General features: G+C 43.3%; 1 protein-coding gene across 1 annotated transcript in view; it reads right to left on the bottom strand.

Moving 5' to 3' along the window:
• MERTK (MER proto-oncogene, tyrosine kinase) overlaps positions 1-23868 on the bottom strand; it is a 111575-nt gene that overhangs the window by 5246 nt on the left and 82461 nt on the right. Inside the window, exons 11-18 of the mRNA XM_033838402.2 lie at positions 21073-21158; positions 19245-19340; positions 18446-18526; positions 13332-13424; positions 11678-11796; positions 5272-5381; positions 3106-3265; positions 2297-2433 (exon numbers count right to left, since the gene is read on the bottom strand). Of these exons, the coding sequence (XP_033694293.1) occupies positions 2297-2433; positions 3106-3265; positions 5272-5381; positions 11678-11796; positions 13332-13424; positions 18446-18526; positions 19245-19340; positions 21073-21158 (882 nt within the window). The remainder of the gene's footprint in view (positions 1-2296; positions 2434-3105; positions 3266-5271; positions 5382-11677; positions 11797-13331; positions 13425-18445; positions 18527-19244; positions 19341-21072; positions 21159-23868) is intronic.

Here is a 23868-nt window from a genome sequence, read left to right as displayed (position 1 = left end):
TCTCTGTCCTTCGCCAGTATCCAGACTCAGAGGGGACCTGGGGAGCGGGCTTGGCTCACCAGAGCCTCTGCGAGCCCGCGGTGTGAGGAACCAGCCTGGGGGTGGGGACCGCGGAGCCGCTGCTTCCTCCGGCTTTTCCCCAGCCTCCCTCCCCCAGCCGCAGGGCATTGCTGACACTGCAGCTCTTTCACCTAAAAAAACACCTCTCAAAAACCGACTCAGCATTCCCTCGTCATGGCTCTACACGCAGCATCTAAAACCACAACGTGACACAGCTTAGACCTTGCTAAGACTCCAGATAATCAACTTCCCCTGGAGCACCGAAGAAGCCAAGAAAGAAACAGCCACAAAAGTCTCCATTCAGTATTGTTTGACAGAAATGGCTTCCTCATTTGCAGAAGCAAACGTTTCATTCATGTGGCCCTTTCAGAAAGGACCGTGAAGCCTCAGATCTAATTGAATTAGGATTTTATGATGTTTCTTTTAAAGGGCTTATGATTTCTGTGTCTGTTCTAAATGTTATAGATTTACAACCATAATCACCACTACCACTACCACACCCCCCAAGCACTGTGAGGCTCTGATCAAAAAAAACTTTCCTTCTGTTTGGCCACGGTGGATCTGGGAGGCCCATGTGCAAACTGACCGGGGTCTCCTCACCGGTATGAGGAAGCAGGGTCGGAGTGTGAGTGTGGGTGCGCGTGTGTGGAGTCCTGCACAGGCCCACCTGCCCGAGCAGCGCGGCCCGGCGTTCCACGGCGGAGCCCACGCAGGCCCACGGTCCTGAAATGTTCTTGCTAAACATGGTGAGAATACCCCTCTCCAAGCCCATGACCCCTGTTACGTTGGGGACAGACTCATCATTAGGAAGGTTCAGATCACCAAGCTAGAGGCAGTGCCACAAGAAATGAGTTTTTAAAAGTCGGCAAGGTGTTTGGGAGGGGATCGAGTTGTAAAGGTGCTATTAATCGCGGGCACCACATGTGACACTTAGCGTGCGTGCTTCCTGCAGGCTGAGAACTCCACACACTTCTTTGTTAACCCTCCAGATACCTCTGCAGAATACGTGACTACACTTTTTTGGTGGCAGATCATGTGGCATGGAGTGGTCAAGTCAGCTGCAGTGGCCACAAACGTGGCTAGTTAGGAGGCAGAGCCTGGCCTCTCTGACTCCAAGTCCCAGGCCTCTCCCCGTACTGTCCACCCCGAAGAGAGAGGGGCCTGTTGGGATGGGAAGGGCACTGTGGTCCTGCACGCTGGGAGCTCGGGGGCGTCTCACGCCGGCTGAGTGTACAGTCTCCCTGGGATAGTATTTTTTTTTTAACAATATTATTATTATTATTTTTATAAATTTATTTATTCATTTAGTTATTTTTGGCTGCGTTGGGTCTTTGTTGCGGTACGTGGGCTTCTCATTGCGGTGGCTTCTCTTGCTGTGGAGCATGGGCTCTAGGGGCATGGGCTTCAGTAGTTGTGGCTCACTGGCTCAGTAGTTGTGGCTCGTGAGCTCTAGAGTGCAGGCTCAGTAGTTGTGGCACACGGGCTTAGTTGCTCCACAGCATGTGGGATCTTCCTGGACCAGGGCTCGAACCCGTGTCCCCTGCATTGGCAGGCGGATTCTTAACCACTGCACCACCAGGGAAGTCCATCCCTGGGATAGTTTTAAAACATATACATTTCTGGGCCTGCTCTGTACCAAGAGAATCACAGTCTCCAGGCACAGGGCTGAGGAATCACATTCTTAGAATCTCCCCTAAGCAATTCTGAGGACCAGCCTGAAAGCAAAGCCACTGGCTCAGATTTCTAAATTTCCTGATTCAAGATATTCCTGTGATTGGTTTGTTTAAGATGTTGAATGAAAAGAGAAGCATGACTGCTTCAAAAGAGGGCAGAGAATTATCCAAGTACCTCACGCATTGTAAAGTCGGCCTATTTATCTATAGGATATATAGTCATCCCTCGGTGTCCATGACAGATGGGTTCCCAAAGCCCCAGCGGATACCAAGATCTGCAGACCCCTTACAGTCAGTTGGCCCCCCCGTATCTGTGGGTTCTGCATCCGCCCGTACAGAGGGCCGACTGTATTTCCTAGAGGGGCTTACAGAACTTCAGAACACGTGCGGGCTCACTGGAGATGTGCACACACCGCTTCCCACACCAGGAGAGGCTCCTGTGCCGGACATCTGCGTGTGTCATCTTCTGCCCACACCCGCCTGGCTGAGTGTCCCCACCCACTATGGCTGTGTGTCCCCCAGGTCTTTGCACGGTGCCCCGAGATGAAGAGCAGCTGACTCACAGTTCATCCAAGCAGTCCTCTGGCTGTTTCAGCCTGTGGCCGTGCAGAAGGTAGTCATATATTTCGTGGTTCTGGACTCCGGGATAGGGGGTCATTCCTCGTGTGGCTATTTCCCACATGGTCACGCCAAATGCCCACTGAGGACAAAGTGACAACGTCAGGATGCAAGTCTTTTCAGAAAGGCTGAATGGACTTTTTCATCGGGAAAGGTCATTTCCTTAGAGCCCCGGCAGTCATGCACAAAGCTCACAATTATGTTTGAGATACGCCGCTCTCCCAAAACGGCAATAACGTGGGGTCGGAACGTCACAGTTCCCCATTTTTACTAAAGCTGTTTGGGAAATGAGACAAAGGCAGATCTAGCCTTGTGTCACATCAGTGCTCTGTTTAATGTTCTGTTCCTACTGTTGTCGGCAAGAGTTTTCTTTTCCTGATCTCTGGTTAAGGGTATCCATACACAGTACCTTTTATACAGCACCCTAGTCCCAAACAGCCATGGGATGAATTCATTTAATTTAATGTGAATATGAAATATCTTAGTTGCAGACAATGCATCACTATACTGTAGCAGAGGAAAGTGGAGATGAATTAAGGGCCTTTGCCATCCTCTGAATGTCAGGCTACTTCATCAGAATCTAATGTTCCGCCTGAATTAAAGCATCTAGCGATAAATAGAGAAGTGTGAGCTGCCCCAATCCTCAGTTGATCAAAGAGTAAGATGTCCTGCATCACCAGCTTAAGCCATCTCTTTCAGCAGGGCTTCATCTTTGCAATGCGGGGCCCCGAATCAAAACTCTGTACGTACGTACCACGTCACTTTTACTGGTGTATACTCGGTCCGCGAGACTCTCTATGGCGATCCATTTCACAGGCATCTTAGCGATGCGGCCCTGGCGGTAGTAGTCGCCACTGTAAATCTTCTTAGAGAGGCCGAAGTCCGCGACGCAGACGGTCATGTCGTCTCGCAACCTACAGAGAGAGACAGAGTGAGTTCATGTCCTCAGCGACCTCAGAGGCAAAGCCTGAAATCACAGGTCTGCACCTGATGCAGCTGAAAACATTCATGACGAGTAACCAAAAGATAGAGACCCCACAGCCTGGGAGGGTCCTGCTTTGGGACCAATGGCAGAGCAAGTGAGGGGGAACCAGATGAGTTATAACTTTCTACCCTTCTGGTCTGTGTGGGAATCTGGACCAACCAGGGCACCTGGGCACAGAGGATGGAACCATCTGGAGGAACAGAGGGGCACGGGAGTAGAAAGAGAAGCAGCTCCAAGCCAGGGCCCCCTCGTGGACTCATCTAGAGCCCAGTAGCCTTCCTGCCTGACGTCTGGAAGCAGCACTGGCTCCATAGATTAAACCACCTGACAGATTGGGGGAGGTGGGGAAGCACGTGCTGTGCGCGGGGGACACTGGACTTCCTGCTAAGACGGTGCCAGGTGGTACCTGAGGAATTAACTGGAAAATTAAAGGAATACAATTGCATTTACAGCCCAAGCAGTTAAAATTGATCTTAGACAAGAAGGAGAGGAGGAGGGGGAGGAATGAGTGGTCTGGACGTAGGGCGACTACCTTGTCCCTGTTTGCCTGACGCTAACATTTAAAACTAAAAGTCCCACATCCTGGGAAATCCCTCAATGCTGGATAAACCGGACAGCTGGTCACGCTACCTCGTGGGAAAACCATGAAAGAAATGTTAAGGGGAAGAAGAGGTTTTCATGATTCTCCCTCCATGGTAGACAAATTATTTAAATAAAAAACAAAACCAAGGGCTTCCCTGCTGGCGCAGTGGTTGAGAGTCCACCTGCCGATGCAGGGGACGCGGGTTCGTGCCCCGGTCTGGGAAGATCCCACATGCCGCGGAGTGGCTGGGCCCGTGAGCCATGGCCACTGAGGCTGTGCGTCCAGAGCCTGTGCTCCGCAACGGGAAAGGCCACAGCAGTGAGAGGCCTGCGTACCGCAAAAAAAACAAAAAACAAAAAACAAAACAAAAAAAACCAAAACCAAGACCCTTCTGGTTTTCAAAAATGAGGTGAAAGTGACAGAGGGCCGGGGGGCAGGGTTGGTTTGGAGGAGGCAGGGGACAGGCTCCACTGTCACATCTCCAACAAAGAAAAACGAGTAACAGCAATACATTTAAGGAACACTCTCTCTTCTTGCAATAGTGAATTTCCAATCAAGAAATAGTTATTGTTTTTGAAGATTTACAGCAGATAATGGCTGTTGAAGCAGACTGAAGAGATGGGGAAGGTGAAATTCGAAGTTCTTGCTTAAGCCCTTGTCTCTCTGCTGCAAAAGGAAAGCTATGGTGTAGTCAGGACAAAACTACTTCACAACGCAGTATCATGAAAACTCAGGGACAAAACCATTATGATTTTCACACTGTCTTCATGATCAGCTGACTTATATGTAACTCTGGATCCAAACAAGCTGATGGCAGTTGGGGAGGATCCCAGAGTTCACACCTAGTGCTCCTAGCTGAGTGAGAGTGTGAAAATAAAGAAGTAGTCACACATAAACACACGACTATATAGAAAATAGATAACTAATAAGGACCTACTATATGGCACAGGGAACTCTACTCAGTACTCTGTAATGGTCTATATGGGAAAAGAATCTAGAAAGGAGTGGATATATGTATATGTATAACTGATCACTTTGCTGTACACCTGAAACTAACACAACATTGTAAATCAACTATACTCCAATAAAAATTAAAAAAAAAAAAAAAAAAGAAGTCCCAGGGGAGTTTTGGAGGCCAGCCAGACTCTTAGTGGCAGAGGTAGTGAAAACCCTCAAGCAAACACCCAGTCATGTGTCAGGGTGGTAGAAACCCCAACTCCAGAGCCTGCCCCACTGTCACCTCCCAAGCCTAATCTTCCTCCATACTTTAACATCAACAGGCCACCCCACAGGCCCACAAATATCTACCACCATGAGGTCCAACCCACTCCAGGATGGGCCAGGGCTCTTACATGCAGTTTCGAGCAGCTAAATCTCGATGAAGAAAGTTCCTGTTGCTCAGATACTCCATTCCCTGGGCAATGTCCACCATGAACTTCAATAGTGTCTGCACAGGAATATGCTAGGGGGTGGAAGACACAAGGAGACAGATTATTATTATTATTATTATTTTTCTGGCCACACCATGTGGCTTGCAGGATCTTAGTTCCCTGACTAGGGAATGAACCCGGGCCCTGGCAGTGAAAGCGCAGAGTCCTAACCACTGGACCGCCAGGGGATTCCTGAGAGACTATTATTATTATTATTTTTGATAAATTTATTTATTTATTTATTTATGGCTGCGTTGGGTCTTGGTTGCTGTGCCCGGGCTTTCTCTAGTTGCAGCGAGCAGGGGCTACTCTTTGTTACGGTGCGTGGGCTTCTTATTGCAGTGGCTTCTCTTGTTGTGGAGCACAGGCTCTAGGCACGCAGGCTTCAGTAGTTGTGGCACGCAGGCTTCAGTAGTTGTGGTTCGTGGGCTCTAGAGCGCAGGCTCAGCAGTTGTGGAGCACAGGCTTAGCTGCTCTGAGGCATGTGGGATCTTCCCAGACCAGGGCCCGAACATGTGTCCCCTGCGTGGGCAGGCAGATTCCTAAGCACTGCGCCACCAGGAAAGTCCAGGATTATATTTTCAAAGGAAACCAAGTTACTTCCATTTGAGGGGGTGAAATGATGGCTTTATGACTGAGAAGCGTGGCCATGAAACAAGTGAATTTCCATATCACTAATGTCACAAATAAGGTTTTAAAAATGAATGAAAAACAAACAAAACCCAACAAACCCTAAAACTTCTTGGTAAGTATCACGTTTTCTTCTCCTCGTCTTTAAACGTATTAAAAAAATTAATATATAACTTTAATGCAATTCCAAAGATACCGCCAACAATTTATTTTGTGTATGTGGCCAGTTAATAACATTCTTTTCACAAGTTATGAGCTCAAATGCGATCCTTGTGTCCTTCTGAGTGGCAGTGGGACAAAGAGGGGAAAAGAAGGGGGGTCTGGCCTCAGTGGGGGAGGATCTAATGCTTTGACAGCAAAAAGCCCATGGAGAAGGAGCTGTTCCCAATTATGCACCCACATCTGGTATCATTTTATTTTGAAATGTTTCAAAAGAGGCTTTTTTTCTTCTGGACAGAAAGTAGGATGGTCTTTACCCCTTACCATGGGACCAAAGTACCACAAGTAAGTATTCGGGAATTTTCATTTTTGTTTCTCTAGGGCCTTCCTGTAAGTTTTAACAGCCTAATGTTTTTTTTCTACGTGGTAAAAATCAAACCAGACTGTGTGTTAGAAAACCTGCCGTGTTGGGACTGATTACGAGGATGATGACTAATGAAGACTTCTGTGTAGTAATTCAATGTTTTAGTGCAGTCAGAGCCCTGAAGAAAAGGGTTCACAAAGTTCCTAGAAATCATAAATGGGTCCACCCGTGATATATTCTTCCCCAAAGCATTGGATTTCTGGTTTATTCTATATGGCACATGAGTCTTCTAAAGTGGTACTCGTGAAAACACTGAATTTTTTTTTTTTATTTTAATTGGGCTGTGCTGGGTCTTAGCTGTGGCATGCAGGCTCTTAGCTGAGGCACGCGGGATCTAGTTCCCTGACCAAGGATCGAACCCAGGCCCCCTGATTTGGGAGCATGGAGTCTTCACCACTGGACCACCACAGAAGTCCTGACACTGAATTGTTAATGATTTATATTTCTCAACTAAGACACGTGTCAGTCACAGACTGTATATGTAACAAAAATGCTTTATCCTTTACCCTTACATAATGGAGTTGTTTAAAAAAATGTAAGTAAATCAGGCATGAAAGCCTTACGCCTCTGCTCTCTATATGTGGGGCATTTGATTTTCTGGATGCTAATTTCCAGGAAAGGACTTGGGCGCTAAGAAATATCCAATCTGCTGACATTCATGAAAGTATAATGAATATCCGGTGCTATTCGTTTGTGTTAGTTTTTTCCAAGCAGAACTATGTTAATCTTGCAGGCTGTGACCAAAGGTCATTTAAAAGATCATTGTGTGGTAAAACTAATAAATGAGGTCAATAAGGTCGCAGGATACTAGATTGACATGCAAAACTCCACTGCATTTCTACACACTAACAATGAACTGTCTGAAAATGAAATTAAGAAAACAACATCTGCAAAAGAATCCACAACAAAATAGTTAGGAATAAATTTAACAGAAGAAGTGCAAAACTTATACTCTGAGAACTACAAAAGCAAAGAATTAAATTAGTTTCTAAATAAATGGAAAGGTACCCAGTGTTCATGGATTGGAAGAGCAGGCATGCTATTCACACAGAGGACAGAATGGCACCCAGGTCCTGCTGAAGAAGCACACTTATATGACTGAGACCTAGTCTTGGGCCACTCTAACAGGACCAGAGGTATTTATTGCCAAGGAACTGACTGATAAGGCAGTAGAGATTTGAATAAAAGCTTGATTTTCTAGTTTGTCTATGACGCATTTTGTGACTTTCAGCTTTACATGTGGCTACAAAGTGTCAAAATATGAAAACACATTCCTTTTAAAAACATTCCTTTAAAATTTTTATAAAACCTGGGAGTTTCCATCATTGGAGATCTACTTTATATTTTTGCAAATCGAAACTATTCATTAGTCAGTAAAATGCTGTGTACTTGTTTCCTTGTTATTCTGTTCAAAAGAACATAAGATGACAGCAGTACTTTTGGCAGACACAAACTGATTCTATAATTTATACAGAAGGGCAACAAAACTAGAATAGCAAAAACAACTCTGAAAAAGCAGGATAAATTTGGAGGAATCACATTACCTCATTTTAAGACAATAAAGCTACAGTAATCTCAATGGTGTGATAGGGGCGAAGGATGGCGCATAGCTAAACGGAACAGAACAGAGAACTCAGAAATAGACCCACACGTGTACAACTGATTTTTCACAAAGGTGCAAAAGCAATTAGTGGATTAAGGATAGTCTTTTCACAAATGATGCTGGTCATCTATATGCAAAAAAAGCAACAAACTAAATTTCACACCTTATACAAAAATTAATTCAAAATGGGTCACAGACTTAAACGTAACATGTAAACCCACGAATTTTTAGAAGAAAACACAGAAGAAAATCTTTTTTATCTGGAGTTAGGCAAAGAGTTCTTAGAAATGACAGTGAAGGTATGATCCATTAAAAGAAAAAACTGATGAACTATATACTTCATCAAAATTAAACTTTTTTTGCTCATGTTAAGAGAATACAAAGCCAAGCTACAAACTGGAAGAAAAGTCTTTGCAAATCACATATCCAACAGAGGAACTGTAGCTAAAGAACTCTCAAAACTCAACAAGAAAACCAACAACCCAATTAAAAAATAAACAAAAGACTTTAACAGACACTCACCAAAGAGGATATAAAGATGGTAAATAAACACAAGATGCTCAACATCATTAATCATTAGGGAAATGCAAATAAATTTCATGATAAGCTATCACTATACACCTATCAGAGCAGCTAAAAACAAAACAAAACAAAAAGCTACAGATAATACCAAGTGCTAACAAGAACGCAGAGCAACTGAATTTCTCATACCTTCCTGGTGGAAATGTAAAATGGTACAGCCATTCTGGAAAGTAGTTTAGCAGTTTACTATAAAGATAAACACACATTTTCCATGTGACCTAGCATCCCATTCGTGGGTATTTAGCCTAGAGAAATGAAAAGTTATGTTCACTCAAAAACCTGTATGTGAATTTTTATAGCAACTCAAAACTGTCATAGGTCCTTCAATAGGCCAATGGAAAAAGCAAACTGTGACACAGCCATACAATAGAAGCCTTCACAGCAATAAAAAGAGCAATGAACTACTGATACATGCAACTTGGATGGCTCCCAAAGGCGTAATACTGAGTGAAGGAGGCCAGTCTCAAAGAATTACAAACTATATAATTCCATTTATATGGCATTCTCTAAAAGACAAACTGTAGTGATGGAGAACAGATCAGTGGTTGCCAGGGGTTAGCCACGTGGGCAAGGTGTAACTATAAAGGGGTAAGTAGAAGGAGGAGGAGTTTTTGGTGATGGAACTGTTCTGTATCCTGATTGTAACGGTAGTATATGAATCTATACATGCATTATAATTTATATAACTATAAACTGAAAAGGGAAAAAAGTCATTTTTTTCTGTATGATAATTTAAAAAAAAATTTTTTTTTAAAGCAGAGGTCTTCTTAGAAGCCCATATGATTTAAATTTATTTATTTATTTATTTAGGCTGTGTTGGGTCTTGGTTTCTGTGCGAGGGCTTTCTCTACTTGTGGCAAGCAGGGGCCGCTCTTCATCGCGGTGCGCAGGCCTCTCACTATCGCGGCCTCTCTTGTTGCAGAGCACAGGCTCCAGACGTGCAGGGTCAGTAGTTGTGGCTCACGGGCCCAGCTGCTCCGCAGCATGTGGGATCTTCCCGGACCAGGGCTCGAACCCGTGTCCCCTGCATTGGCAGGCAGATTCTCAACCACGGCGCCACCAGGGAAGCCCTTAAAGTATTTTTATAAAGGATATAAATGGCCTATTTCTCTTCTACAAAGATTCAAGAAAGACATCCAATCTGAGGCTCACTACACTTGCACAGGGGTCCAAAAAAGGGAGGAGAGTTAAGCTTCACAAGACGGATGATTGCTGGTCATCAAACAAACCTGTGTATTTTTATTTTTTTTACTACAGAAATCACTCTTGTGAAATATGAAATCCCCCCCTGCAAATTATTAGAAAAATCATACAATATACCAGGAAATTAAATGTAGGCAAAATCACTCATCAACATGAAGTGAAATCCATTCAAGGGGAGGCTATGCAGCCATTCACAGACATCTGTCTGGAGGCGGCCCTATCGGGCAGGGGCACCCATGGGATAGGGCAGAGAAGAACTAAAGGCATGGGGTCTGCAGCCAGTTCTGCCTCCACCACTGCTGCTTCATGCCTCAGTTTCCTCACCTGAGATTCTATTCGTAACTACTTATTATGGTGGCGGTGCCACTGATATATGTGAAACACAGGCTGGCCTCTGCCAAACATTTGAGAGACGTTAGCCCCTGTTGCTGGCCTACAGACAGATGTGTACATACTGAGCCCCTGCCTGTGAAACACACAGATGTGGAATAAACGGTTGCGACGTGAACGTCCAAGGATGCCAGTGTTGGGAATTATGGGTAATATTTTCTTCTTCTCCAGGCTTCTTAGCATGTTACTGTCTGTTTCTTGGGGGACAGGGAAGAGAAGGAAAGCACTCAGCCATGCTGAGTCCCCTACTTTGGATTAGGTCCTTCACCTCTTTGGAGGAGCCCCAGTGACTTTGTAATTGCTCTGTGATGTGGCTACAATTTCCTGTCTCTGGTTAGTATTTGTGCTGGTGAAAGACTTAAAGAAGCCATGAACAAAACAGGTGTGAGCACAGGACCATGGGGGTAGCTAAAAAAAGGAAGGGGCTCACTTTCCTATTTAGGTCCCTTACGCCGTTCGTGGAAAGAACAGAACAAGTACAAGAAAAAGGAAAGCAAAAATCTCCTGGCCTGTTCAAAACACACAGGCATAAACTACCAACAGGGGCAGCCAGACACAGGGAGGAAGGTTCTAGAAAATGTTCCCCCTAAATTGGGTCTCAAGTTTTATGTTTTTTTCAACTGCCTCACCATATTATAAATAAATGGCCGTTCCTACAGGTTCACCTGTCTCTTGGGATGAAGCCCTTCCCCATGAAGCTCCCCAGGCACCATCTTATTACTACTATCTCATCACGACTCTTTCCACCACCTGTGACCGATGGGCGAGGTGTTTCAGTCTAAGAGCTCGTTTCCATTTGGTGTCTCTGCTCTGTGGGGCTTCAGGGCAGGGTTTGCCCTGTGGGGTCAGTGTTCCTCTCAGGGGCACCTTGGAAGGCAGGCAGGCTGGCCCACCAATTCCCAACACACTTTCTGATTCTGAGGACAGAGCGGCTCGGGATAAAGAGAAACGTGGACCCCCTCAGGGTCTCTGAAAAACAACTCAATGCCACTTCTCCCTGAAAACTGAGATGGCTCCGGCATTCAGGAATTTCAGAGTGAACAATCTAAAAAGAGGAGACTTTCAAGGAAAGAGACCACCCTGACAGCAAGAGGGGCGCCCTCTGCTCCACTCCCAGCCTGCTTCTCCCTCACATAAAACAGGAGTAATGAAATCTATGGGCAGGCCGGTTATGAGGACCACATTTCAACCCCCAGGGTGCACAGTGAGCACGGAACAGAGGCCAATGTCCCCTCCTTCCCTCCTTCATTTTCTAGGTTAGATGCTGGTGTTGTCCAGGCCCTGTCACGGGAGCCCCAAGCACTGTTCAGAGGCCACGCAACTGGGTGATTAATTACCTTTGGTCCTGTCTCCAATCGGGAATAGAGTAAATAGGTGTGCAGATCACCGTATTTCATGAAGGGTAAAATTACCATGGGCCTGGGGATGCCTTGAGGGCTAATTTCTATACACACACCTGGAATTAAAAACAGAGAGTAAGTTACAAAGAGCCCTTGTTACCAGTGACCAGAAAAAGCACTGCAGGAGCGCTGGCCAAATTGAAAACATGTGCTCTCAAGTTAGCGGTTAAAAAAACAAAACAAAACCAAACCCTCACAACCCACACGCTGTATTCTAGAATAGGGAACACACACTGGGTCCACTTCTTGGTATTTCTTTTTCTTTCAGACTAGTGCCAATCTTCGCATGAAAGCTCTCAAAAATTAATCGATACCAAGTACAGCCATCTATAAACACACGGCGTTTCTGTTATACTGAGTCTAAGTGAGGGGTAGTGACTGCAGCAGAATTCAAGGGCAAACTAGTTTCATGTGATGGTTCAATACTTAAGCGTATGAAGAAGTCCCCTGCAACCGAATGCTTAAAACTATTGGAAGAATTCTGAGGGCCAATAGGTGAAATTCACATCTCTAAATGTTAACACATACATGGGGGGAAAAAAACATCATTTGTCATGGATGCTAGAATCAGAGCCTGTCTGTCACCTGAGATCAAGCTTACAATGCTCTTGCACATGGTGGCGCAATTACAAAGCACCACTGTTCTCAGAGTCCGCCGAAGTCAATAGTTACAAATGAGCAACAGTAGTTTCTTTGACATAACATCGTCTCCAAACATTAGTTTTCCCATCTCTCTGCAGTGTCCATCATAATAAACCTTTGAGAGTTCCCCAAAGAATTCAGCATTTATCAAGTCACAGGACAGCAAAAAAAAAAAAAAAGTCAGCAGAATATTCAATTATTTTTAAGTCGCTCTTCCCTCCTGGAATAGTATCACACAGCAACCACTTGATATGGGCTCTCCATTTTGTGTTTTTTAGCAAACAGTGCCACAAAACCAAATTCTGCCCATTAAATCACTGACTCAAATCACTTGAATCGAGTGCCATGAAATTGTCAGTGCAGATCCCGAGAAATCAGTACTTGAAATATGTCAATAAATTGTTTCTCAAAGATGAGCCATGGAATTTGTCTACTTTTACAGCTTTACTCCACTAGCTTTTGGTTCACGGGTAAACTCAATCAATACAAATTATAGCATAACCAGCTTTCATGTGTTGTAACTGGGGTGACCGGGGGCTGTTTTAATCCACAATCACCTAGAACTCTGTGGACACTGAACAGTCCTGAGCCCACTGATGTCCAGGAAAATGCAGGCCTATTTTTACCACCAGCCTCAGAAAATATAACCATGAGAAGTCTTTTGGGTGAAAACGCCCTTATTTTTATTTTATTTTATTTTATTTTTTGCCACACTGTGCGGCTTGCAGGATCTTAGTTCCCTGACCAGGGATTGAACTCGGGCCCCCTGCAGTGGAAGCACCCAGTCCTAACCACTGGACCACCAGGGAAGTCCTGAAAAACCCGATGTTATAAATAGCTTCGGAGTTACACAAGGTGTAAAATTTATCTGCCCCAGAGATGTTTCCTGTGGCCCAGAGCGGATCAGCTGAGCCCCTCTGGCCACCCAGTCCTATGTTTCTCTGAGTACCTAGGAGTCGGATGACATTTGGGTGGTTGAAGTCTTTCATGCACGCAGCCTCACTGAGAAACTCCTCAATCTCTCGCTGCGAAAAGTTGTCCACTAAAAGAAAAGACAGAAAATGTTAGGCACGAGTTATTTACTCAGAGAAGGGGAGGGGGCAATAGCAATTTTGTTCTTTAAAAGTAACATCAGGCAAAGGCAAAATGATAGCAACAGTAAACAGATGAGTGATTGTCAGAGACTGGTGGGGGGAGGGATGAATAGACGGCATATGGGGGTTTTAGGAAGCTGAAACTTCTGTATGACCCTGGAATGGTGGACACAGGGCATTATGTATTTGTCAAAACCCACAGAACATACAACACAAGGGGAACCCTAATGTAACCTATGAGTTTCAGTTAATAATGTATCACTACGGGTTCATCAATTATAAAAAATGTACCATACCCATGCAAGATGTTAACAGGGGAGACTGTGTGAGGGGAGGGGGCATATGGGAACCCTCTACTTTCTGCCCAATTTTTTTTTTTTTTTTTTCAGCTGAGCTGCAAGGCATACGGGATCTTAGTTCCTTGGCCGGGGGTCAAACCCATGCCCCCTGCACTGGAAGCCCCGAGTCTTAATTACTGGACTGCCAGGGAAGTCCCTGCCCAATTTTTCTATAAACCTAAAACTGCTCTAAAATGAAAGCATACTAGTTTAAAAAAACTAAAATCAAATCCAACTGATCTGTGGCAATGATTTTTGCCTTCAAAAAAGAAAGAACACATGCTTCTCTCTCTCACCACGTTTCTTGCAAGTCTGGTTGCCCAATCACGCTTTGTGAACTAGATACACTTTCATACCAAGTTTTTGCAATTAAGCCAATTTAAGAGAAACATTTAAAATTCTATATTATGGTAAGTGAAATAAGTCAGTCACATGAGGACAAATCCTGTATGATTCCGCTTTTATGAGGTATTTAGAGAAGTCAAATTCACAGAGACAGAAAGTAGAACGGTGGCTGCCAGAAGGAGGGGGCACGGGGGATGGAGGGTTGTTGTTTAATGGGTACGGAGTTACGGTTTTGCAAGGCGAAAAAGTCCTGGAGATGCATGGTGGCGATGGTTGCACAACAGTGTGAATGTACTGAATGTCCCTGAACTGCACACTTAAAAATGGTTAGGATGGTATAGCTTATGTTATGTGTACTCCACCACAGTTAAAATCAAACACAGAGCCAAGCGTGCCTTAGGGAATCTGCTTTAACATGGGGGAAGTGTTGATTGAAATTACATGTAAGAGCATGGAGTACAGCGTCTGTACCTCCTATGGGCTTAAGATATATTAACCTTCCTATCAAAGCAAATTTAAGCAAAAAAATTCTATAGACCTGCAAGATGTCTGCCAACTTTGCCCCAAACAACCAGGTGAAGTGGGCAACCCCCTCCCCCAGGGTCTAACCCCTCCAGGCAAATGTAGATGAGCCTGGGATTCAGAGGCCAGAGACTGGGCTTTTAATCTTTGATAATTAGCATGGATGCAATTCACATACAAGTTACTCTAACTAAGTTAAAGGATTGCAGAGCCAAGGCCAGAGAGGAAACAGGTTCCAGGCCCAGCTCCTTTTACTAGGGCCCCTAAACTTTCTACTCGGTGAATTGGGATAACTGATGGAAGGAGCCTTCCTAGGGACACACTGGGGGGTTAACAGAAAAATGAGAGAGGCAGGAAGGATGCTGACTGTGGCTTGAAACCCAGACTCGGTTCCACATGGGTTCAGCTCTAGTAAGTACTCTAACTTCGGGTTTTCTCAGTCTATGGAGGAGATGACCCACACCTACTTCCTAGTTGTACTGATTTCCTGCTCCTGCTGTACTGATGAAATGTGGGAATAACTGCAGTGCCCTCTGGCACACAGTAAGAATTACATGAGTATTGGCCATTATTATGTATATAGAAAGCTTCCGTCTGACTTACTGGTTATTAGGGTTACTTTTTATATTTAAATTAAAACTTCAGCCTCCAATTCTGGTTAAGAAGTCTCAGTACATGCTTATAATCTATCTGATGCTTTAATGCCCAATAAACAGTGGATTTAAATTTTAGGAAGAAACCAATTTTACTTTACCCCTTGATCAAAAATAATATTGAATATATCCAAGGGGTAAATGAGGAGGCAATATTAAGAGCATTAACAAACACAGCACCAAATAATTTTCCTCTGTATGAATGGTGAGGACAACTCAGGTGAATGGTGTACGATCATGGTCAATTTCATGGGTGCCCAGCTGGACACCTGAAGAACCGAACTTAGACATTCATGTGTCTCCAGGCCCTGGAGATGCTTTCTGGAGAAGGGCATGGGGGGACCCGTTACCATGTTCCGCCATTGCAGTCTGGTCAATCTATGGTGAGGAAAACTCCGGCCCAACCCTCCTTCTTTCTAGCTATTTGATTTGGACAAGTCACCACCTTTCTGAGCCTTCGTTTCCTTGTCTAGATGGACATGGGCACAGACTCTGAAAGGGCTCTAACTGGCATCTGCCACTATTTTGGTCAACACTGTAATTCATTCTCCTCCATGCTGCAACCAAAGTGAACTTTCTAGAATGTAATAATATGCTCTTGTCCTCATGTGCTTAAGACTCTTAATAGCACTTTACTACTTGTGGGATGCAAACAGATTCTGTGTGATGACTTCTCAGGCCCCTCCTGACCCAGATGTAAGCACTCTTCCCAGCTCCCCTGGAAACTGCAGTTTATGATCATAGCTCTCGATATGCCTTTAACCAAAGAATATTTCTCCTCTCTCTGGGAATCTTACCTTCCAGGCAGTCCACAGCTTCCTGCAGACCATACAACCACCCTCAAGTGAGGAAGTGAACCCACCAAGCTAAACCACACCAACCCCTGGGGTCAGATGCTGCTACCAGCTCAGTCCTGCCTTGGAAATTCATGCTTTACTTTGGAATCATTATCTCTACTAAATGATGAGAGAGGGGGAGGGAGAGAGTAAAAATAACCAATGTTATTGCCTTGAGTGTGCTGGGGCTCAGGGTGGGCCACCCCAAAATATGTCACGATGGCATATTGATTACTTTGAATTACAGTTACTTAGGAAATGGCCAGCGCAAGGGGGACACTCTGACACTAACACTCCTTTCTGTCTTCCTGAAAGCAGGAAATAACTCTCTCATGTGAAGGATGAAGGACACCCTTATCGCCAGAGAGAGGGAATTCTGGCTGAAGAAGCCTGTATAAACAAAACTTGTTAGTTCTTTCTTTCTTTCTTTTTTAACATCTTTATTGGAGTATAATTGCTTTACAATGGTGTGTTAGTTTCTGCTTTATAACAAAGTGAGTTAGCTACACATATACGTATATCCCCATATCTCCTCCCTCTTGAGCCTCCCTCCCACCCTCCCTTTCCCACCCCTCTAGGTGGTCACAAAGCCCTGAGCTGATCTCCCTGGGCTATGCAGCTGCTTCCCACTAGCTATCTATTTTACATTTGGTAGTGTATATATGCCCATGCCACTCTCTCACTTCATCCCAGCTTACCCTTCCCCCTCCCCGTGTCCTCAAGTCCACTCTCTACGTCTGCGTCTTTATTCCTGTCCTGCCCCTAGGTTCTTCAGAACCATTTTTTTTTCTTAGATTCCATATATATGTGTTAGCATACGGTATTTGTTTTTCTCTTTCTGACTTACTTCACTCTGTATGACAGACTCTAGGTCCATCCACCTCACTACAAATAACTCAGTTTTGTTTCTTTTTACGGCTGAGTAATATTCCATTGTATATATGTGCCTCATCTTCTTCATCCATTCATCTGTCGATGGACACTTAGGTTGCTTCCATGTCCTGGCTATTGTAAACAGAGCTGCAATGAACACTGTGGTACATGACTCTTTTTGAATTATGGTTTTCTCAGGGTATATGCCCAGTAGTGGGATTGCTGGGTCGTATGGTAGTTCTATTTTCAGTTTTTTAAGGAACCTCCATACTGTTCTCCATAGTGGCTGTATCAATTTACATTCCCACCAACAGTGCAAGAGGGTTCCCTTTTCTTCACACCTTCTCCCTTGTTAGTTCTTTAAATTGACTACCCCAAGCCCAAACTTTGAGCTTTGCTTTGATTCTTCATTTACTGAGCACCTAAACCCCACATTTCTTTGTCCTGTCAATTCCTCACAAATTTACTATTTCTTTGTCTAAAACATATAAAAGCTGCCTCTTTGGCCACTTCGTAGGTCCCATTTCTATGACATTTCCTGCACATGAATTAAAACTTATTTCTTTTTCTCCTGTTAATCTGTCTTGTGTCAATTTTATTAGGCCAGCCACAAGAACTTAAAAGGGGTGGAGGGGGAAATTTCCCCCTCCCTGACAAGTGTAAAGAGTATATAATATTCTGAATCACTTTGCTGTACATCTGAAACATTGTAAACCAACTATACTTCAATAATAAATAAATACATAAACAAATACATAAATAAATAAAACCAAACATTAAAAAAAAAAAGAGGGCTTCCCTGGTGGCGCAGTGGTTGAGAGTCTGCCTGCTGATGCAGGGGACATGGGTTCGAGCCCTGGTCTGGGAAGATCCCACATGCCACGGAGCAACTGGGCCCTTGAGCCACAGTTACTGAGCCTGCGCGTCTGGAGCCTGTGCTCCACAACGAGAGAGGCCGCGATAGTGAGAGGCCCATGTACCGCGATGAAGAGTGGCCCCCGCTTGCCACAACTAGAGAAAGCCCTCGCACAGAAACAAAGACCCAACACAGCCATAAATAAATACGTAAATAAATTAAAAAAAAAAAAAAAAGCACCATCAGAGCTTCAGACCCCTCCCCCAAACAGACAAGCCCTGAATTAGTGTTTCCTCATGTTCAGTTTGAAAAAAAAAAAAAAATATATATATATATATATATATATATAAAAAATGCAGGTATGAAGAGCTCATTACAGTAACTTTCCATCTGTGACCTTAACAGTGCTCTGGATGGCCTTCTGACCCATTGGTGACCGAGACCATGACACATGAACTCCATCATTCATCACTGGCCTGATGAAGCACCGGATACTGAAGCAGCTGCCCACCCCTAGAAGAATGGGTTTCATCAGGGTTAACTCACACTTCATGGTTTTCACGGCCACCTTCTGAGAGGTTCCATCCTGCTGATTAAGATTTCCTTCCATGACAGACCCAAACTCTCCTGTGAAGTAAAACAACATCTATATTGACCTTGTGCAAAATCTCTCTTGCCCACAGAAATGCAATAGCACCGTAGCTGCTGTTTTCACGTGGCTCCATTGTGACCCCAACACAGCAGCCGGGCAGAGCTGGCCAGGTCACCCACACTGGTAAACCCAGGGCACAGGCCATGCCCTAGCCTCCTGCTTGTCACAAGCTTGGTTGGCTCAGACTTAGCTCAGCTCATCACTTTATTAAGCATCATAACTGATTCAAGAAACTTACAAGACAACATGGAAATTGTTACTGACGTGCATCAAGTACAAAGTCTTAATACCATTATCATTTATCCTAAGACCATTTTGACAAATATGTATTTTCACCTCTGTTCCTATTTAATTAGGAAGGTGACAAGAATAGTAAACTTAAGAACTAGAGGAATAAATTGAAAGTATATAGGAAGCCGACCCATGAATTGCATTGCATTTTAATGAAGAGAGGAAATGAATATTTTTCGAGAGCCTACTGTGTTAGGCTCTGCAGAGGCCTTTTTCATAGGCCAAATCTGAGTTTCAAAAATCGCTATTTCCTTCGTCATTTTAAAAGTTATAAGATAGAACTATTTGTATTATAACTTCAAGTCACAAAAATGGTATTTTATTTAATAAATATATATTTTTGAAAATGACTGTGAACTGTTTACCTTCTTACTCATATTTTAAAAGAATGAAACTGCTTACCTTCACCCAGAATTTTTCCAAGAATTAGAAGGTTCCTGTCAATCACGACATCCTCTAGTTTATTTTGCAGTTCCTCACTGACTCCCAAGCTATGTACTATAAAAGGAGTCACAGAACATACATGACCTGTCAGTATGCTTCCTTTCATCTGAATATAATTAAAATCGTATATAAAGTCCTACAAAAAAGTTAAACATTTTTCTCATTTTATATCCGTAGCTCTCCCCCCAAAATGCCAGTAGTAAAATATCACACTGAATTGTACTTAATGATTAAACTGAGTCAAATGTTTCAGGGCAAAATTAATCCTGCAGGATTATAAAAATCAGAACCGTATTTCTCTTCCCGTTGGGTGGTAGCAGCAGCTGGCAATCCGATGCATGCAGGGGACCTTTGCCCTTGACTCTAAAGGAGTGAGGAAGCTAAGTTCATATTCTTTCTTTTCTTTTTTTTAATTTTTAAATATTTATTTATAAATTTATGTGGCCGCGCTGGGTCTTAGTTGCAGTACGCGGGATCTTAGTTGCCGCCTGAGGGATCTTCGTTGCGTCACGCGGGATCTAGTTCCCTGACCGGGGATCAAACCCGGGCCCCCTGCATTGAGAGCTCGGAGTCTTAACCACTGGACCACCAGGGCAGTCCCCAGTCAATATTCTTTCTAGTGGAGCATTTACTAGTATACCCCTAAGTGTGGGATACAAAAAAAGTCATCAGGACACCTCCCCTGCCCTCCCATGCCAGGGAACATGGCACAGAATCCACAGGAAACATGTGGAGAACAAGGTACAGTTGGTTTTACATATGGTATATAGAACCTCATTATAATGACATAGAAAGTGCTAAATTGAATACTTGGTGGGGGACTGAAGGTTAAGATTTTCTATGAGGCGTAGATATGCAGCACAGACAATCAGTGTTATCAATAAAGGCTGTTAACCAGGAGAGGGAGACCAATTCAATAGCCATTGGGCAAATGATTCAGTTTGTGCCATAGTTAGGGAACGAGCAAGACTTAGAAAGAAAAAAAAAATGTGGTAATTACAAAGGACACATTAGCTTTTAGTGAAAAAATTTTACCCAAATAGTGCTTCAATCAAGGAAAGAAACTGGTCTAAATGACAGATTTTTTTAAATGCAAGAATAGACATCTAAAAGGCAAAACTTCTAGATTAGAGAAGTAATAACATCCTACATCAAATGAGTTTTTGTTTCATAGTAACCTGTCTTCCATCATCCTTATATTTATTTGTTGTTGTTTGTTTTGTTTTTTGGCAAACATCCTGAAGCTTGAATTTGATAATATTCACACACTTCCAACACTGTTTCTGAAATTATTCAAGAACACAGCTATCTGTCTTTCCCATTCTTTGAAACTAAAAGAGTTCCCGCTCTGATTCAGCAAAGCTCAAATCATAACTGTCACAAAGCATGCTAGCAAATTGTTCCCTGACTTGGTTGTCAGGAAAAAACAGGAAATGAGCTCAAGATTATGACAGTTGCTTTGCTGTTTCCTTTAAATCCCTCTGCCCACATCTTCTCCTCTCACCCTGAGAGTTCCTTCTTCCCTCCATGTTTCATGGCATCGGGAGTCCTTAACCCCGGTCACTTCACCGTGGGTCCAGCTCCAGATTTCCAGGAAACTGGCCAGTAGGGAAGCCCAGGGCCATGTCTGACTCTCTACTTGTTGGTTTCCAGAGACATTTTGCATATTAAAGATAAGACATTCTTCGACTCCTTTGGCTTTTGTTAGAAATCTATCAATTTGTGGTTTTCTTTGCTCTCAACCATTTTAACTTTTGCCAAAACAGAGAAATGAGAGTCAACTTACAGGTGAGTTCAATGGCTCGCCGACAGAAGGACTTCTTTGCTATGTAACTGACAACCAATTCTGAATCCTCCTCTGTGAAGGCGCTCCTGGGTGAATGAGAACAGACATCTCACACAAGCAGCAGAAGGCTACCCAGGCTGGGGCTGGTTCCACAAGATGCTACTAAGCTTCTGACTGTTAAAAGGGCTCTTCTAGTACAAAGATCTTTCTCACTGGGAGAAATAGGCTTCTTTCCTTAGATCCATTTTAGGCTTACCTGGCAATATCAAACAACCCTGTCTAGGAACCATCAAGAGCTGAGAACAACTCATAAGCTCCCAACGGCCAAAGCTGCAACAGTTTGAGCAACACGATAGTCGTATTGGATTATAACCCAAAGTATAAAATGAATATTCATGAGTCCAGACTGATAATACCCACACACGCATGTGTGTGTGTATATGTGTATAAATAAATAAAATGGGGAAAAGAGAGAAGTCTCCTGCGCAGAAGAATTCCAAATATTTTATATAGATACGCTGTCTTTAAGAGATGGGGGTAGCGTTAACTCCTTACCCTGTGAGTGTGAGCTGCATATATGGACTTGCTTCCTAAGAGCCCAGCATAAAAAGGGAGAAAAAATAACTATGGTAGAGAAATCAGGCAGACACCACCTCAGCCAGGTGATCAGGATTAACATCAACAGTGACAAATCATGTTGACAGTGTGTATCCTCGAAGTAATGGGATGAAGATAGCACTCTACCTCTGTAGTCTTCCACTCGATAACCTGTAACCCCAGTCTAATCATGAGCAGAACATCACACAAATTCCAAGAGAGGGCATCCTACAAAATACCTGAGCAGTACTCCCGGAAACTATCAAGTTCAACAAAAACAAGGAAAGGCTGGGAAACTACCATGGCCAAGAGGAGCCTAAGGAGACATGACGACAAAATGTAATGTGGTGTCCTGGACAGGCCTCTGGGAAAGAAAAGGGATATTAGGCAAAAACAAAGGAAATCTGAATAAAGTATGGACTTTGTTAATGACAAAGTATTGATATTGTTTGACTGATTGTAGCAAATATACTGTCCTAACATAAAATGTTAATAACAGGGGACCCTGGACGTGATGTATATGGAAAGTCTCTGTACTACCTTCTCAATTTTTCTGTAAATTTAAAACTTTTTTCTGAAAAATAAAACCTATTTAAAAAAATCCATTTAGTCACTGTTTTAGACTAATTGGTGGAAAGTACTATGAATTCATGAGTCTAAATTATAGACTTAACCTCACGTTATCTTGCATGTATAGATTATTTTAAAAGAGAGAACACATTTAAAAAATAATACATTTGTATGCAAAGTAAAGAATTTGGAAGGATTTATGCCAAAATAGCAACTGAGACCAGGTATAAACCCTGGAGTTACAGGTGGGTTTCACTTTCTACTTTCAACTATTCTATATAATTTGATTTTTTAAAAAAACTAGAAGAATGTTACTTTTATAAGTGGAAAATAAAGGTATTTTCATTAAAAAATGAACAAATGAAAGGTGCTTGTACAAAATGAACAAATGAAGAGGGTGTTGCAGTGAAGACCCAAGGAAACTGACTTCAGTATAAAATAATGTATAAAATAACCTGTGATCAACTTCTCACTTGATTTCCGCTTCTGCTCAGCTTAATGGTTCTTGGAGATAATTTTATTTCTAAATATTTGAAACAGTACTGGAATCTTATTAATATATCTGCTGTACTTTGCAGCCCCACTTTTTGGTAAGTTTTAAAACATTCAACATTAAACTTCTCCAAATTTTTACAGCTAGGGTTGAATCAGATAATATCTAAGATCTATTTTGGTGGTAAGCTTCTGGGCTCTGTGGAACCATGAGTTAGTGGAGGACTAGCTGATAAGAATGTTTTCACACGGAGCATTTTCTTCTGCATTTCTTTTTTTTTTTTTTTTTTTTTTTTTTTTTTTGCGGTACGCGGGCCTCTCACTGTTGTGGCCTCTCCCGTTGCGGAGCACAGGCTCCGGACGCGCAGGCTCAGCGGCCATGGCTCACGGGCGCAACCGGTTCGCGGCATGTGGGATCTTCCCGGACCGGGGCACGAACCCGTGTCCCCTGCATCGGCAGGCGAACTCTCAACCACCGCACCACCAGGGAAGCCCTCTTCTGCATTTCTTAACTGCTAGACTATAAGCTACATGTGGGCAGCCCCATGCTTGTCTTGTTCATCTCTCTCCATCCAACCCCTAGAACAGGTTCTGTTTTTTGAACATTCCTTCCTTTCTCCACAGATCTGAAATGCAATCTTCATTGTATATTCTATTCCCACACACATATGGGCACCCTGTGATGTCCATACACTGAGTTCTCACCAATACCTCGCTGTTCTAATCATTTAACATGTTTTCATACCTAGTAGGATGAGCCCTCTCCACCCAAACTTTTGTGTTTTTCAAAACTGTCTTGGCTGTCTCTGCTCATTTACTCTTCAAAGTAAATCTTCTTTCTTTTTTTTTTTTAAAGATTTTTTTTTGAGGTGGACCTTTTTTAAAGTCTTTATTGAATTTGTTTCAACATTGCTTCTGTTTTATGTTTTGGTGTTTTGGCCACGAGGCATATGGGATCCTAGCTCCCTGACCAGGGATCGAACCTGCACCCCCTGCATTAAACCCACACCCACTGCATTGGAAGGCAAAGTCTCAACCACCGGACTGCCAGGGAAGTCCCTCAGGTAAATTTTCAAATCAGCTTTTATCAACAATCCTGCAGCAATTTAGATGGTGATTATATTGAATTTATGGTTA

Source organism: Tursiops truncatus, chromosome 14 (assembly GCF_011762595.2).
Source record: "Tursiops truncatus isolate mTurTru1 chromosome 14, mTurTru1.mat.Y, whole genome shotgun sequence".
NCBI classification, from domain to species: domain Eukaryota; kingdom Metazoa; phylum Chordata; class Mammalia; order Artiodactyla; family Delphinidae; genus Tursiops; species Tursiops truncatus.
The sequence above is the reverse complement of the archived record's forward strand: the minus strand, read 5'-3'. Positions and strand labels throughout refer to the sequence as shown.